Source organism: Rhinatrema bivittatum, chromosome 6 (genome assembly GCF_901001135.1).
Source record: "Rhinatrema bivittatum chromosome 6, aRhiBiv1.1, whole genome shotgun sequence".
NCBI lineage: Eukaryota > Metazoa > Chordata > Amphibia > Gymnophiona > Rhinatrematidae > Rhinatrema > Rhinatrema bivittatum.
This window is the reverse complement of record NC_042620.1, coordinates 271,191,466-271,208,081: the sequence shown is the minus strand read 5'-3', so window position 1 is coordinate 271,208,081 and position 16,616 is coordinate 271,191,466. Positions and strand designations below refer to the sequence as shown.

General features: G+C 44.6%; 1 protein-coding gene across 1 annotated transcript in view; it reads right to left on the bottom strand.

The window, feature by feature from the left end:
- Positions 1 to 966: 966 nt before the first annotated feature.
- MPP1 (membrane palmitoylated protein 1) overlaps positions 967 to 16,616 on the bottom strand; it is an 86,781-nt gene continuing 71,131 nt past the window's right edge. Inside the window, 6 exon segments of the mRNA XM_029607199.1 lie at positions 967 to 3,162; positions 13,062 to 13,136; positions 13,440 to 13,520; positions 13,523 to 13,612; positions 13,614 to 13,642; positions 14,975 to 15,055. Of these exon segments, the coding sequence (XP_029463059.1) occupies positions 2,986 to 3,162; positions 13,062 to 13,136; positions 13,440 to 13,520; positions 13,523 to 13,612; positions 13,614 to 13,642; positions 14,975 to 15,055 (533 nt within the window). The 3' untranslated portion in view covers positions 967 to 2,985.

Genomic DNA, 16,616 nt, shown 5'->3' with positions numbered 1-16,616 from the left:
ATCTCTTTCCACTCTGGCACTCTCGCTCTCTCTTCTGTAGCACGTGGGGAGCAGCAGCAGCAGCAACTCCCTCTTCACAAGTACAGGACCAATAGGAGGCAGGCCAGACACTGGACCGCATGAGGGCCCAGTTAGGAGGAAGAGGATGCTGCAACAGGGGTGGGGAACCGCAGCACTTTCATGGGTCTTGGGTGCTGCTGCCTGCCTCTCCTGCTACGATCGGCGTAGGAGCTGCTGCATGTGCAGCAGGAGCCAGTGCAGATCACAACTGGAAATCCATTACCAGGAGCAGGGAGGTTGACTCTTGCTGCAGCAGCGGCAGGCGATTGGCTCTTGCACCTCAGTGCCCCTTTTTCTGTGGCAGCAGTGGCCTGTCTGTATAATTAGCAGGCTTCCCCATAGCCCCTGTGCTTATGAAACCCTGTTTAAAAGCTCTGCTCTGCTTGAACTCTGCTAGTGTTCTCTCTCTCTCTCCCAGGCCTATCCCCTCCATGGCAGTTGCTTGCTCTGCTTCATCTTGGGTGGGGGCTGAGCCCCTAATCTCTCCCCAAATTCCGGCTTCTGCTGCCACCTCCCCATGCCATCAGTACTTATCCTTGATCTGCCTGTTGCCTGCTCCTTCCCCCACCTGTGCTGGCTGGGTTGCAGATGTGCAAACCAAAAATATAAGCCTTTTTTTTTTTTTTTTTCCATTTTATAAAATGTGTTAAAACTGAAATCGGAGCCTCTGCCCTCTTTTGGCTGTGCTGTTTCCTCCTGCAGCTTAAAGGGGAAGTTGACATTCATGAAAAGATGAAGATGACTGAGGCATGGAGCTTCAGAAAGATGTAATGATAAAAAAAAAATAAAAATTCAAATGTTTTTTTCCTAGGTAAGAAGGAAAGTTAGTAGGTCTTATCTGTTCCCCTCTTTTTTTTTCTACTTTCACAACCAGGACTTTCGTGATCACATAACATCACACTACGGTTAACACTGCAACACATTTTATTGCTAATAACTTTTCCCTGTAATAGACTGAACAGAAGGTACAATTGCACATAGGATTGGTTTGTTTTTTTTGGCATCATTAAAACTGCACAAACATGAAATAAAACATTAAAAACGGAACAATTTCCCCCTGAAAAGGAAACGGAGGCTGAGACCCCCTTTTTGTCTGTGATTGGGCACGGATGGCTGTTGGCTCTGTGGGTCAGTCAGCTCCCATACTTCTCCATGGTCATGAGTGGGAGATTAAAGTCTACCTAGCAAGCGACACTGAGCAACTTTTTTTTTTAATTAACTGTTTTAGGTAGAGAAAGAGGGAGTTACTCTGAACCTGAAGAATATGGCTTTATTGTTTTGCCCATGTCAAACCGGGCCGCAGTGTGTAAAGATTTAGGAATGTGCGTGACTTTTCTCTGCAGACGCTGCAGAGCATCATTGTTTATAGTGGGCAGGGGAACAACCTGGTCAGAAAATGGGAGGGCTGCTGCTGTTTCGTTTCATGTGATGAGGGTATGGGGAATGTTTTCAAACGAGTGCTCCCTTCTGTGCCTCTGCTATGTTGACTTTAATACCGATTAGGATGGGGGACGTGCACAGTACCGCACCTGGTTCTTTTTAACTTCATTTTCCTAGAAGGTAGGCCAGTTCTTTGGTTTGGATTATGTGTACATGACAGATGGTGCTCTCCGTGGTGCCACGTGTAATCTGATGCTGTATAATCCGGTGTTTCCTAACCAGTGTGCCTTCAGCCCTGACTAGCTATGCTACAGCCAAGTCACCATTGCCCGAGGCTCAGCTCTAGGCCAGCACGTGGGTCTCTGCAACAAGAGTCAGCAACTCCTCTTCCCCCAACTGCAGCATGAGCCTTGGCATGTGGCAAACAATAGGCAGCAGGCAAGGCATGGATAGCCAGGTCTGGCTTTATGCAGCAGATGGCACCTCTTTGTCTGTCCCGTCCTGTGCTTCCTTTTTCTGAGTCCTTCCAGCCTCTGTCTTATCTCCTCCTGGGTGCTAGGAACAGCAGCCGTAGAAGATCCCTGGCACCTGCCCCAGCGGCAGCCCAGGTAACTAACTGAGCCAGCTGCCGTCATTATACCAACTTCTCCCTGCTCCTGCACGTGTCTAGAGAAGGAACTGGCCCATTGTGTCAGGTTCATGCATGGCTCTGCCTCCACTTTCCCGTTGTTTTCAAATTTTGAAGAAACTCTGGTGAGGCTTTCAGTGTAGCCCTCCCTCCTTTTTTTTAACACATGTGTCCTATCCATGTCTATAGTGGCTTCGCCGTGGAGCGTGCAGTGCCACACACCATTTTTGTGGATGGAAATGGCTTGGGCTGAACAGCTCGGGAAACACTGGCATAGGCAATGTATAGTTGAAGTTTATTAAAGAATGGTTGAAAGCTGCAGGTGTTTCTACCAACCGATGCACACTGAGGGCAGTGTTGGCAGCTGCCTACCAGTTAACCCCAGTGCTGTCATCATACATGCATTAGGGTCACTGCTGGTTTGTTTGCAATCTTATGTTAGGGAGGTACCTAACCCCAAGAAGGTAGCATCAAGATGGAGTTTTCCAATGTCTAGCACCAGTTGGTCTGCAGAACAGCAAGGGCCAGAGAGCATTAAGAGGTTATCTGAAACAGCAGGACTTGCTTGTATTTCATTACATGAAATTAGATTGGCATCACTGGAACTGGTGGCAAAATCTCCCAAATCTAGTGCAACTCTGAGCTGTGGCCAAGTACAAACTAGCCACCTCCCGCGGATGAGTGACTGCTACCCTCCTCAGGCTGACTTGCTTCCTGGAGACATCCAGTCTATGCCTCAGAGGTCGAGCATGACATTTGCATTAAACATAAAATACTGCAGTTACTTAGGGCGATTAGAACAACTGAACTAGTTTTCAGAAAAACTGTGGCGAGGTCGGGGCAGAGGACAGCGTGGGCTTGGAATGCCAGCCTGTTTTCCAGTGGTGCAGGTGGGAGGTGCCGAGGGGGTGGTGCAGTCAGTAAACCCAGGAGACAGGAACCCACTGCGGGGTGGAGCAGGCCCGCTCAAAAGCTTCATGGAGCAGCTTGACGCTCTCCTCCACATCATTGTTCACCAGTGACAGGTCAAAGTACTGGGCGTAGCGGTTGCGGATGGCCTCCGAGTCCTTCTGCAGCTGCTTCAAGGATTCCGACTGTGGAAAGGGTTGGAGAAATGGAAACATGACACCATGAAGTAGCTTCAGTCGTAGTACATACAGTATTCTACAGCTCAATTAGTAACTTTGGTTCATTCACAAAATACAGTCACAGCTGAGGGGGGGGGGGGAAGGAGGCTCCGTGTTCTGCACGAGTCCAATGAGGAGCTAAGAGTTCATGTGGGGCAGCTATTTCCAGCTGAGTGAGCAGCCAGTCTCAGCCAATGGAACGGTTATCATCTAATGATTAATGATATAACTTATAATAGTAGCTACAGAAAGTGCTATATTCAAGTTTTATAATTCTGGTTTTTTTTTCTCTGCAGTAACTGAGCAAGTAAAAAAAAAAAAAAAAAAGAGGGCATGTAGTAAACAGAGCTCCATCACCACAGCTTAGAAAGCAGCAGTGCACACACAATCTAGTTTCTTTAGGAATGGTTTTGGCACTACATGCATACTTGCTGCTTTTTTTTTTTAACCTTTTATTTATAAAGGACAGCAAACTAGAAACCACAGCTGAAACTTGTTACAAGGAATACTGGCTGCCAATCACTATAGAAATATACAAACCATACATCAAATCATAAAAATGTAGTGCTCTGGCCCACCTAACATTAGGAACCTCATAGATACAAAAGGTTCACTTACAATCATGCATTTTACTTTTTAAAGCACAGCGTTTAATAAAGACAAGGAGGCAGGAAGGGGAGATATAGAAACATCAGTTTAGTTTATTAGATTTTATATACCGTCTTATTGGAATGTCCAGCACGACGGTTTACATTCAAATATTTAGCAGGCTTCAATAACATATAAGCAATTGGCATTTCCCATGGGAAAAAAAAATGTAAAGATTTTAGTTTCTAGTTATATACTGAGCAGTAATTATACTGGGACCAGGACAAATGATAGTGAGGAAGGTGGGGATGGTAAGAATGAATATTGATGGGACCCATTTGGAAAACTAGGTTAAATGGTGATAAGGATTTAATATTAGTTTTATTTAATTATTTTAGTTCTATTTTATAGTATAAAATGTTTTATGATTAGATTTTATGATGAGTTAATTGAATTGTATTTATGTTTTTAGTGAATTGTTGTTTAGTGAACTGTAATGAAATTGTGTATTGTTAACCGACTTGATATCTTTTGAGGAAGGTTGGTATACAAAAATCTATAAATAAATAAATAAAAGATAGGGGGATCAGGATACAAATGGTGGGAGGAAGGCTCAGAGAAAACATGAGAAGGCTAATGGGTGCCGGGAATAGCCCTACCAGAAGAGGGGGTAGTAACCAAAATAAAAGCCAGCTTGAAAGAGAGAGATTCAGAAGGGTGGTGGTAGAAAAATATAGGAGGGGATATGGAAAATGAACATGCCCATCCATGCATCAGAGGGCCAAAACGAGAGACCAAGGCGACTGACATGAAGCAAAGCAATGGCTGCGTCAAGTTCTCAGGGAGAGACGGCAAGGCTGACTGCCTCAGAATGGTGATGGTGGTTCGGTAGACGGACAGGGATAAACTGGAAGCTCGGAGACTGCTACAAACCCATGCTAACAGCACAAAAAAAAAAAAAAAAAAAAAAGATCCCATAGGTGGTCAAGCTTGACTGACTGACAGCTGGGAGATCTCCTTTAGCACATAGGGCAGTGATAAGAACAAAGAAGGGTGGTGACCAGAGATAGAGTAATGCAGGCGAGGGTACTTGGGAAAACTGGGTGGTCTGAATGGTCCTTATCTGGCAACAGAGAAGCAAGTGGCAAGAGAATTATATCAGAATGATGCATGCATGATGGTGGCTTGCAGCTATTTTTAAACTTAAGTTCTGAAAATGAAATGTGTACACTTGTATTAGTCTTTCCTTGTGCCACACAGGCAAGTGAAAGTCTACACCCCCTTGACTATTTTTCACATTTTGATGTGTCATGGTGTCAGATTGACGTGCAATTAAATAAGGAGGTTTTTTTTTGTACTTGTCCACACATCATATTCCATACCTTTCAGGGTCAAAAATGTTTTACTGGGGGGACAAAGCATATGTATGTCCAAAATCAAAACTGAAATCTAATAACTGGATAAGTCATCCCTTCCCTTCAATAAGTCTCCACCCTCTGAGTCAACACTTGTCAGAAGAACTGTTAGCAGCAATTACAGTTGTGTATCTGCTGGGATAGAGATCCACCAACTTTGCACATCTAGATTTCTCAATATCAGACCATTTCTTTTCAAAAAGAAGCTCTGTTAGGTTCCTTGGGGAAGGCTGATGGACAGCCATGGCAGAGATTTATTTATCCTTTAGATCAATTTTCAAAAATCCTGAAGCCAAATAAGTTATCAGGAATATTCAGCGATGAACTCCTGCTGCATATCCTTGAATATGTTTATCCAGGTAAACCTACCTGGATGACTCTGACTCCTAACTGGCTATATTTGAATATCACCAGTTAGGTTTTAAAGATATTGGGGGAAATTACTCCGTGATAACTTTAACTTGTCTATATTCAAATAATATAGCTGGCTAAGAAGTGCTTGAATAAAAAAAAAAAAAAAAGGCTCCTGAGCAGGCCTGTAAGCCTGATCCTTACCCCACCCAGTGAAATCTATGCTGGCTGATGCCCCCTCCCAGCTGAACCCCCTCAAATCTGTATGAAATGTTGTGGGCCTATAGGTCCAAAAAAAGCCTCCCTCCCCAAACAAAAGTCAAAACATAAATCTAATTAAAGTTCCCCAAGCATAACGTCACTCTCTCTCTCTCCCCCCAACTCCAGCCAGTGCCTCCCGTAATCCCCTTCCCGTGACTGGGAACTAGTGCCCATCTCCCATAGTATTAGCTAACAGCATTACTGTCACAACAACGCTAGTTCCGAGCTCCCGTTCACAGTTCTGGAGCGGAAGGGTGGTCTTATGCTTTGGATTCCTCTATTAAATTATATTTTCACTTTTGGGAGGGGGGAGGTGGGACAGGAGCTTCTCGGGCCTATAGGCTCACAACAATAGAAACAAATTCTGGGGGGGTGTGAGGGGCGGGGCAGGGCAGCGGTGAGCATTGACTGGGGTGGGGTGGGGGGCAGGATCAGGCTGGCAGGCCCTCCTAGAAGCCTTTTTTTAAATGCAAGCACTATTTTACACTATTTTACAGGCTTATATTCTTTGAATATAGACAGTTAAGTTAAAGTTAATAAGAACATAAGAAATTGCCATACTGGGTCAGGGGTCCATCAAGCCCAGCATCCTGTTTCCAACAGTGGCCAATCCAGGCCAAAAGAACCTGGCAAGTACCCAAAAACTAAGTCTATTCCATGTTACTATTGCTAGTAATAGCAGTGGCTATTTTCTAAGTCAACTTAATTAATAGCTGGTAATGGACTTCTCCTCCAAGAACTTATCCGATCCTTTTTTAAACATAGCTATACTAACTGCACTAACCACATCCTCTGGCAACAAATTCCAGAGTTTTATTGTGTGTTGACTGAAAAAGAACTTTCTCCGATTAGTTTTAAATGTGCCACATGCTAACTTCATGGAGTGCCCCCTAGTCTTTCTATTATCCGAAAGAGTAAATAACCGCCGGCCATCCATTGCTCCTACCCATGTGACAGGGGCCGACCAATGGCACTGGTAGCCCCTGTGACAAAAGTAAGGGCAAAGGCTATTGGCGCCATTTTGAATACTGGCAGCCGACGGCCTGAGTGCAGGAGATCACTCCCGCACCCCCGCTGGACCACCAGGGACTTTTGGCAAGTCTTGGGGAGGTCAGGAGGGTGGGAGGTTGTAGTTAATTAACTTTAAAGGGTTGGGATTGGGTTTTTGGGTTTTTTTTCCATATTCGCTCCATAAGATGCACAGACATTTTTCCCCCACTTTTGGGAGAAAAAAAGTGCGTCTTATGGAGCGAAAAATACGGTATATCTTTTTTAAGATGCGGCGACCAGAATTGTACACAGTATTCAAGGTGCGGTCTCACCATGGAGCAAATCAGAGGCATTATGACATTTTCCGTTTTATTCGCCATTCCCTTCCTAATATTTCCCAATAATTCCCGCAGCATACTGAACCGATGATTTCAATGTGTTATCCATTATGACTCCTAGATCTCTTTCTTGGGTGGTAGCTCCTAATAGGGAACCTAACATTGTGTAATTATAGCATGGGTTATTTTTCCCTATATGCATCACCTTGCACTTATCCACATTAAATTTCATCTGCCATTTCGATGCCCAATTTTCCAGTCTCACAAGGTCTTCCTGTAATTTATCATAATCTGCTTCTGATCTAACTACTCTGAACAATTTTGTATCATCTGCAAATTTGATTACCTCACTCGTCGTATTTCTTTCCAGATCATTTATAAATATACAAGCCGTTAAGCCCGTTAAAACGGGCTACATCCCTCTGTCTCTCACCTCCCCCTCTTTCTCTCTCCCCTCACTCTTCACCACCCCCCTCCCTCACCCACTCCTCCCCACCCTCCCTCTCCTATCACTCAGTCCCTCCCTCTCACTCAGTCTCACTCACTCCCTCCCCCCCTCTCTCCCTCCCTCTCACTCACTCAGTCCCACTCACTCTCACTCAGTCCCCACTCCCTCCGTCCTCTCCCTCAGTCCCACTCCCTCCCTCAGTCCCCTCCCCCTCACTCAATCCCTCCCTCCCACTCAGTCACTCCCTCCCCCTCCCTCTCACTCACTCAGTCCCACTCACTCTCCCTCAGTCCCACTCCCTCCCTCTCTCATCCCAGTCCCCACTCCCTCCCTCAGTCCCCCTTCTCCCTCCACTCAGTCCCTCCCCCTCACTCAATCCCTCCCTCCCACTCAGTCCCCCTCTCCACTTCAGTCCCTCCCTTCCCCACTCTCTCTGCTCCGTCCCTCCCTCCCCACTCAGTCCGTCCCTCCCTCTCTCTCTCTCTTCTCCCCCCTCGCTACCGCCGTCGCCGCCCGCTACCGCCGTAACCACCGCCGCCGCTCGCTACCGCCGTCGCCGCCGCTGCCGGTACCGCGCTGCTGCCACTGGACGCCGCCATTTTTTTTTTTTTCTGAAGCTGCCTCAGAGCGACGTGCTCGCCCACGCACATGCGCGGTAGAGCTGGTCTCTACTGCGCATTTGCGGGCCGTCGGTCACAGGCCATTTATAAGGTAGATTGAAAAGTACAGGTCCCAATACAGATCCCTGAGGCACTCCACTGCCCACTCCCTTCCACTGAGAAAATTGTCCATTTAATCCTACTCTGTTTCCTGTCTTTTAGCCAATTTGTACTCCACGAAAGGACATGTCCACCTATTCCATGACTTTTTACTTTTCCTAGAAGCCTCTCATGAGGAACTTTGTCAAATGCCTTCTGAAAATCCAAATACACTACATCTACCGGTTCACCTTTATCCACATGTTTATTAACTCCTTCAAAAAAGTGAAGCAGATTTGTGAGGCAAAACTTGCCTTGGCTAAAGCCATGCTGACTTTGTTCCATTAAACCATGTCTTTCTATATGTTCTGTGATTTTGATATTTAGAACACTTTCCCCTATTTTTCCTGGCACTGAAGTCAGGCTAACTGGTCTGTAGTTTCCTGGATTGCCCCTGGAGCCATTTTTAAATATTGGGGTTACATTAGCCACCCTCCAGTCTTCAGATACAATGGATGATTTTAATGATAGGTTACAAATTTTTACTAATAGGTCTGAAATTTCATTTTTTAGTTCCTTCAGAACCCTGGGATGTTTACCATCCAGTCCAGGTGATTTACTACTCTTCAGTTTGTCAATCAGGCCTACCACATCTTCTAGGTTCACCGTGATTTGGTTCAGTCCATCTGAATCATTACCTATGAAAACCTTCTCCGGAATGTGTATCTCCCCAACATCCTCTTCAGTAAACACTGAAGCAAAGAAATCATTTAATCTTTCTGCAATGGCCTTATCTTCTCTAAGTGCCCCTTTAATCCCTCGATCATCTAACAGTCCAACTAACTCCCTCGCAGGCTTTCTGCTTCGGATATATTTTTTAAAAAGTTTTTACTGTGAGTTTTTGCCTCTACAGCCAACTTCTTTTCAAATTCTCTCTTAGCCTGTCTTATCAATGTCTCACATTTAACTTGCCAATGCTTATGCATTATCCTATTTTCTTCTGTTGGATCCTTCTTCCAATTTTTGAATGAAGATCTTTTGGCTTAAATAGCCTCTTTCACCTCCCCTTTTAACCATGCCGGTAATTGTTTTGCCTTTCTTCCACCTTTCTTAATGTGTGGAATACATATGGACTGTGCTTCTAGGATGATATTTTTTTTTAACAATGACTACACCTCTTGCACACTTTTTACCTTTGTAGCTGCTCCTTTCAGTTTTTTTCTATTTTTCTCATTTTATCAAAGTTTCCCTTTTGAAAGTTTAGCACGAGAGCCGTGGATTTGCTTACTGTTCCCCTTCCAGTCATTAATTCGAATTTGATCATATTATGATTACTATTGCCAAGCAGCCCCACCACCGTTACCTCTCACCAAATCCTGTGCTCCACTGAGAATTAGATCTAAAATTGCTCCATCTCTTGTCAGTTCCTGAACCAATTGCTCCATAAAACTATAATTTATTCCATCCAGGAACTTTATATCTCTAGCATGTCCCGATGATATATTTAACCAGTCAATATTGGGGTAATTGAAATCTCAAAATCCCAGCATGCAAGAAACAGGTAACCAAGTCCATCAACAAGCTTATAGTCAATTTTTTATTAAGATGAAGTTTTTAAACAGCAATTATTCCTGGCAACTCCATAAATCTTCAAACATGCAAGTAAACAGTCCCCCGACACGGTCCGTGTTTCGCGGTAGCTGCATCGGGAGGGACCCACGATTAATGTTATCTATGGTATAAAGAACAATAAATGATGGACCATATAAAGAGGGCTATTAAACTTATACAGGTTTTCAAAGAACAAAAACATACCTTATATATTCATCATGGAGCGCACCGGCTCGTACACGAAGTGAACAATTTAAAGAGGCAGTTTTGGCGCCAAAGACAGAAAATACCGCGAGAGACTCGCAACTAAACTCCTCCCCCACAGAAGTGTCAACTAAACAGGAACCATTCAATGTCTTTGTTGAGACCTTTTGGATGGACAGTAGATAATTTAAAGATCCACTTTTGTTCATAGAACATTGTTCGAACATCCGTCTACTCAGGATGGACGAACCCCTAGTTACACATTGGGTTCAACATCATCACACCATTGCTGATCTACAATTTTCAATTTTAGAGGTGGTGGTACCCCCGTTCCGGGGAGGGGATTATTCTGAAATCCTGGGTAGACGTGAACAAAAGTGGATCTTTAAATTATCTACTGTCCATCCAAAAGGTCTCAACAAAGACATTGAATGGTTCCTGTTTTAGTTGACACTTCTGTGGGGGAGGAGTTTAGTTGCGAGTCTCTCGCGGTATTTTCTGTCTTTGGCGCCAAAACTGCCTCTTTAAATTGTTCACTTCGTGTACGAGCCGGTGCGCTCCATGATGAATATATAAGGTATGTTTTTGTTCTTTGAAAACCTGTATAAGTTTAATAGCCCTCTTTATATGGTCCATCATTTATTGTTCTTTATACCATAGATAACATTAATCGTGGGTCCCTCCCGATGCAGCTACCGCGAAACACGGACCGTGTCGGGGGACTGTTTACTTGCATGTTTGAAGATTTATGGAGTTGCCAGGAATGATTGCTGTTTAAAAACATCTTAATAAAAAATTGACTATAAGCTTGTTGATGGACTTGGTTACCTGTTTCTTGCACGCTGGGATTTTGTGATTTGATTGATGTGCAAGACGTTTCTGCTTCATATTTTCTGCTTGGTTGGTAATTGAAATCTCCCATTATCACACTACCAATTTGGTTAGCTTCCCGTGTCACCATCTTGACCAGGTGGATGGTAGTATACTTCCATCACTATAGCCTTCTCCAACACACAAGGGATTTCTATCCATAAAGATTCGATTGTGCATTTAATCTCATGCAGGATGATCATCCTGTTGGACTCTATGCCATCCCGGACATAAAGCGCTACACCGCCTCCCAAGTGCTCATCTCTGTCATTGCAATATAATTTGTACCTCGGTATAGTACTGTCCCATTGGTTGTCCTCCTTTGGGAACACGATCCTGCATAACTTTAACCCTGCTCCTGTACCCGACTAGCGACAGCTGAATAACATTTTCAGCCAATTCCAAATATCAGAGTTAGCTGAATAAGTTATTTGACTATTTCAACTTCACTGAAACATCTACTATTTATCTGGACAAATGGCCCCACTTTTCAGAACCTGGCATTTATCTGGATAACTGAAAAGTTATTTGGATAAATGACTTTGAACATCAACCTCTAGATTTATAAACTGCATCTACATGAAAATCTGATGATTTTCGCCTGGATTGAGGTCAGACTCTGACCAAGCCACTCCTGAGTAGCTCTGGTGGGGTGCTTCAGGTCATTATCAGTTTCAGCCTTCTTGCACAGGGCAAGTTTTGTTGGTTTTTTTTTAAAGGGATTTTCCTTGCCCCTTCCATCCTGATACCTGCCCCAATTCCTGCTGCTGAGAAACGTCATCATAAACATGCTGCCAGGCTACAAAGTAGTGCTTTCATTTCATCAGACCCTAAAACTTTGCCACATGGCTACAGTATCCCTCTCCCTCCCACCCAAGTATTCCTCTGCACACTTCAAGCAGGAATCAAGGTGAGTTTTCTTGAGTAGTGGCTTCCTTCTTGCCACCCTACCATACAGGACCGATCTGAGGAATGCTTGGGATAGTGTTGTCACATGCTTACTTTGACCAGTCTTGGCCATGAAAACCCGTAGCTCTTTCAAAGTTGCCTTTGGCCTCTTGAATAGTCTTCTCCTTGCTCGGTCACCCCGTTTGGTAGGTCAGCCTGACAAATGCAGGATCTTGGGGGTGCCATATACCTTCCACTTTTTTAATAATCATCTTGATCGGGCTCAGAGGGAAATTCAAGGACTTGGTAATTCTGATACCCATCCCCAGCTCAGTTCCTGTTACATTGTCCCAGAGTTCATTTGGTAGCATCTTAGTGGACATAGTTGGCTCTTTGCTATGAAATGCACTATCCGGCAGACACGACCAACCGGAACTGCTGAATTTATCCTGTCATCATGCAGATCAATACCGTTTTAAAACAGGTGGGGCCAATTTACTTGGTGTGTGCTTTTGAAGGCGACTGGTTACACCAGAACTTTAAGCATTTAGGATTGCTACAGAAGTGCAAGGGGGTGGACATTTATCCAACGAATCTACTATATATTTTTATTTCTACTTCATTTTCTAAAACATTCTGGAATATATTGTTAATTTATTTTATTTATTTATTTAAAGTCTTTTCTATACCGTCGCTAAGTTATATACCATCGCAACGGTTTACATGTAGGCACATAAGTAAGTTTGGAGTAAGCGTACTGTAGTACATTCTAACTGGTGCCATTATGTCTTCAGTTTACTTGGCAGCTGGGGGGTAGGATGTGTAGGTACAAAGAGTTAACACACTTTAAAAAGCCTTTTACTTCCATATAAGACCACAAGAGGTTAACATTTTGGAAAGGGGGTGTAGAGTTTCTATAGCCACTGTATGTATCTGCTCCACTGGTTTTCCTTTTATTACCTAGTATGAAGTAAAATAGCAAATCTGCACTTTTTCATTGTTATCAATACAGCTTGATGTCTTTAATTTGTGTTGCATTCCTGAATCGTCATCGTTTCATTGTGCATGGGAGCCCTGCATCATGCGCTATCGTTGCACATTAAACCTGTTCAGCCTTTGGGGCTTCATTATTGGTCAGTAGATAAAGTGAGTAATTTGTGCCCCAAAGACGGGGATCAAGCACCCTTTCATTGCTGGTACCCACCTGTTCAGCCTTGTCTGTTGGAGCAATGAAGACAATGAACGGCGATAGTTCTGCCGTCCGGACAATCTTTAGTGTCTAAAAGCAAAAAAAAAAAAAAAAAAAAAATGGATATGGTTAAGCAGCTAACCCAGCAGCCATTAGCTAGGGTTTGGACACTTGATAGGACAACTGGACTTTAAGACAGCACAGATCAATGGAGTCAGATGGTGACAGAGGCTCTGTCATCTTACAGAGCAGCACTACTAGCAGTGGCCATCTTTTCAGAGGTTAGGAAAGTGCAACCACAGAGCTCACTGAGCATCAAGGACAGAAGATCAGCTTTCAGCTACCACCATCCATCCACCCCCTCTCCAGTGGCCTAATCCATTCTCTTCCTACCTGAGGTCAATGTCCAGGATGGCAATTTGTCCTGCTGGTGGATTTGTGCACTGTAGAAAATTTGGTGCCCAAACATGTCCCCCCTGATAGCTGCCAAACTCAAGGAAGCCATTGGTGGAGATGCCTTTGCTCATCTCCTCATTGGAAATGAAGTGATATGTCTCTCCATCCTCCCTCGCTCTTCTTCTGCGTTCTTGTGGTGTCTGAAAGAAAGGAGGAATCATTTCAACAGGAAATCTGTATCACTTTAGCAGCCTTTGCTTTGTCTTCATCCAAGCGGTTACCCTTGCTTCGGACGTGCGCTTTTTGGCAAATCACCTCACCCGTGCTTTTCCCCCCATTTCCTTGACCCCAATAAGCATGCACGTCTTCCCTCCTTTTGGACCACGAGGAAAGGTTTTTTTTTTGGAATGAGACTGCGAAGTCTAAACAGCACTGGAAAATATAAGCAGTGGCTACTGAGCAAGAGAAAGGCAATGTAAAAATCAATAGGCACTAACCAGCAAACTGAATTAAGGGGGGAAAAGAATAGAAAAACTGGGAATGACCCTGGCAGAACAGGTGGGGGCGGGGGGGGGGGGGAGGGAGTCCTGTCTTATAAACTGAGGTTCAAAGCTGCAGAGAAAGTGGCGCCAGGCCTCAGTACAATCTCCTGTCTTTGCATGCTCCTGCCAATGGTTCCCAGGAAATCCCTGTGCTGAAATTTCACAAGCAAAAGTATAAACCTTTGTACGGCTGGTATGAAGAGTTGGGGAGAAACATGAAGGGGGGCAAGGACAAAAGGAGAAAGAGCAGTAACTTCTGAATGCCATGGGAAAGTAAATTTACAGGAGATCTTTACCCGTGGGCTGTCATTGATTTCTGCTACCTTCAGTTACAAGCATACAGCTCTGCAACACAACGGTGCCAGTGGGCCTAAGCGTGGCGCCATTTTGCTGTCACCGTGGTGCTGGTCCTAGGGTCAGCCGGCACAGTTTTTACAGGGACACCGGTGAGGCAGAAGGCGAGTGGTCATTCCTCCCATCCCTGCAGCTTTTTTGGAGGAGGGGGAGGGGAGGCCCTCCCTCCCAAACCCGATTACAGCTCAGCCCAGCTGGGAGAGGCCCAGGCCCAGGCCCTAGGTTATTGGCGGGATTCGTGAGAAACCCTACACTGGCCAAGGAGGGATTCTGCAATGTACAGTATAGTCAGTACAAAAGGAAAACCAAAGAGATGTCATTGTTTTAATTTCATTCTATTTTTTTTTTTTTTTTTTTTAAACGAAATGAAACAAAACAGGAAATGTTTCAAATGACTGCACATCCTTAGGTAGTAACACTGTGTATCTAATCTTTTCCGGATAAAAAAAGAGCTAGAAAACCAGCCTGTGTTAGTAGTGTAGTGAAGAAACGCACAGATGAGGACCCTGCGTACTTATGACTCCAGATCTCTACCCAAGGTTTACTTACCCGGGGTCTGCTGACCACTGATCCCCACCCAGAGGCACAGAACGTCAGACCCCCCACTGTTTTATCAGAAGAGAAGGGATTACTCACGGGGAGTTGGATACGCAAACTTCTCCGGATACTGGCTCAGCAGGGTGCTTTTAATGTGGCTGCGCCCAACACCATTTGCACCTGTGCAGAAAGAAATAAAAAAAAAAAGGATGGTCGCGTTTTCTAGGGGAAGGCATCCTTTCCGAGCAGCTGCAGCAGAGGCTAGAATGAAGAGCTCAAAGTTTAAAATGCAGACAGGCAACAAAGTCTTCGGGTTTAAGTTGTGGGTTTTCATCTTCTCCATAAAACAGAAACTGGTCAAGGCAGTGCCCCAGCCTTCACTTCACAATGGCAATCTGCTCTTCACAGGTCTCCCAGCAAGCCATCTCTCTCCACTGCAATCTGTCCTAAATTCAGCTGCGTGACTTATCTTTCGCCACAGTCGCTACGCACACATAACCCCTCTTCTGAAGTCACTGCACTGGCTCCCTATCTGCTCCCGCACAGAGTTCAAGCTCCTCTTTCTCACCTACAAGTGCCTTCACTCTGCAGCACCTCACTACCTCTCCTCTCTTATCTCTCTCTACAATCCTCCTTGTGCACTCCGCTCGTCGGATAAGTCACTTCTATCTGTGTCTTTCTCCTCTACCGCCAATTCCCAACTCTGTGCTTTCCACCTGGCTGTTCTGTGTGCTTGAACTGGTGCGTCATGCTCCATCTCTTGCAGTGTTTAAATCCCAGCTAAAGACCCACTTTTTTTGAAGCTGCTTTTAAATCTTAGGCCCGACTGCCTGCTTTTAGCTTCATTAACTTGCTTTTCCAAGTCTCTTGTCCTGTATGTTTGTCTTATTTAGACTGTAAGCTGTATTCAGCAGGTACTGTCTCTTTTGGGTGTTTGTACAGCACTGCTTTGGTTCTGTAGCACTGTAAAAATGTTTTAAGTAGTAGCAGCAGCGCAACTACTGGCTGGCTTAAAGGCGCACTTGTTTCAGGTTGCAAAGGGAACTGCGGTCTATGGGGAGTGAAATTACAATTGTAGGGAGAAACCCTGGGCAGCTGTGCATGAAGGCTTGAAGCCCAACTAGCAGCAAGAATCTGCCTGGCCTTAAAAAAAAAAATTCAGGCAGGATGGTGCATTGAAATTATAAAATGTCCTTTAACAAAAGTCCACTAGTGAACATATTTAATGCCATATTCGGAAGGTTAGCCTCGCAATACTGCAGCATTACTAGGGAGTGATTGTTGTTTAGGGGTGCGTGGTCCTTTCTGTTTTACTTTGTGCTCTTTATTTTGTTTAGTGCACACTATAGGTCAATATTCAGTAAGCCGGCAAGTGGCCAAGTTATCTGCGTAGAGAGACCCAAATAAGTGCTCACGAATATTCAGAGAGGGAATCAGAATGGGGTGGCTGCACCACATTCATTTTTATTATTTTCAGGGGTGGAGGGATAAGGTCACGGTTGGCCTGCCTGGTTTGTTCCTTTGTTTTGTGTTTTTTTTTCTCTTTGGTCGGGGATATTCAGCGGAAACAAGTTCTGCCGAATACACGCAGTCAGGTTTAAAAAGTGAGGCAGGTAAATGTAACTTTCGACCTGCTCTGCACCACAACCAAACTTACCCAGCTATGTTACCTTACGTTAATGCTGAATATATCAACGTTTAAGCTCAGCCCCTGAAGGCCTTCAACAGCGCCTCTGTAACA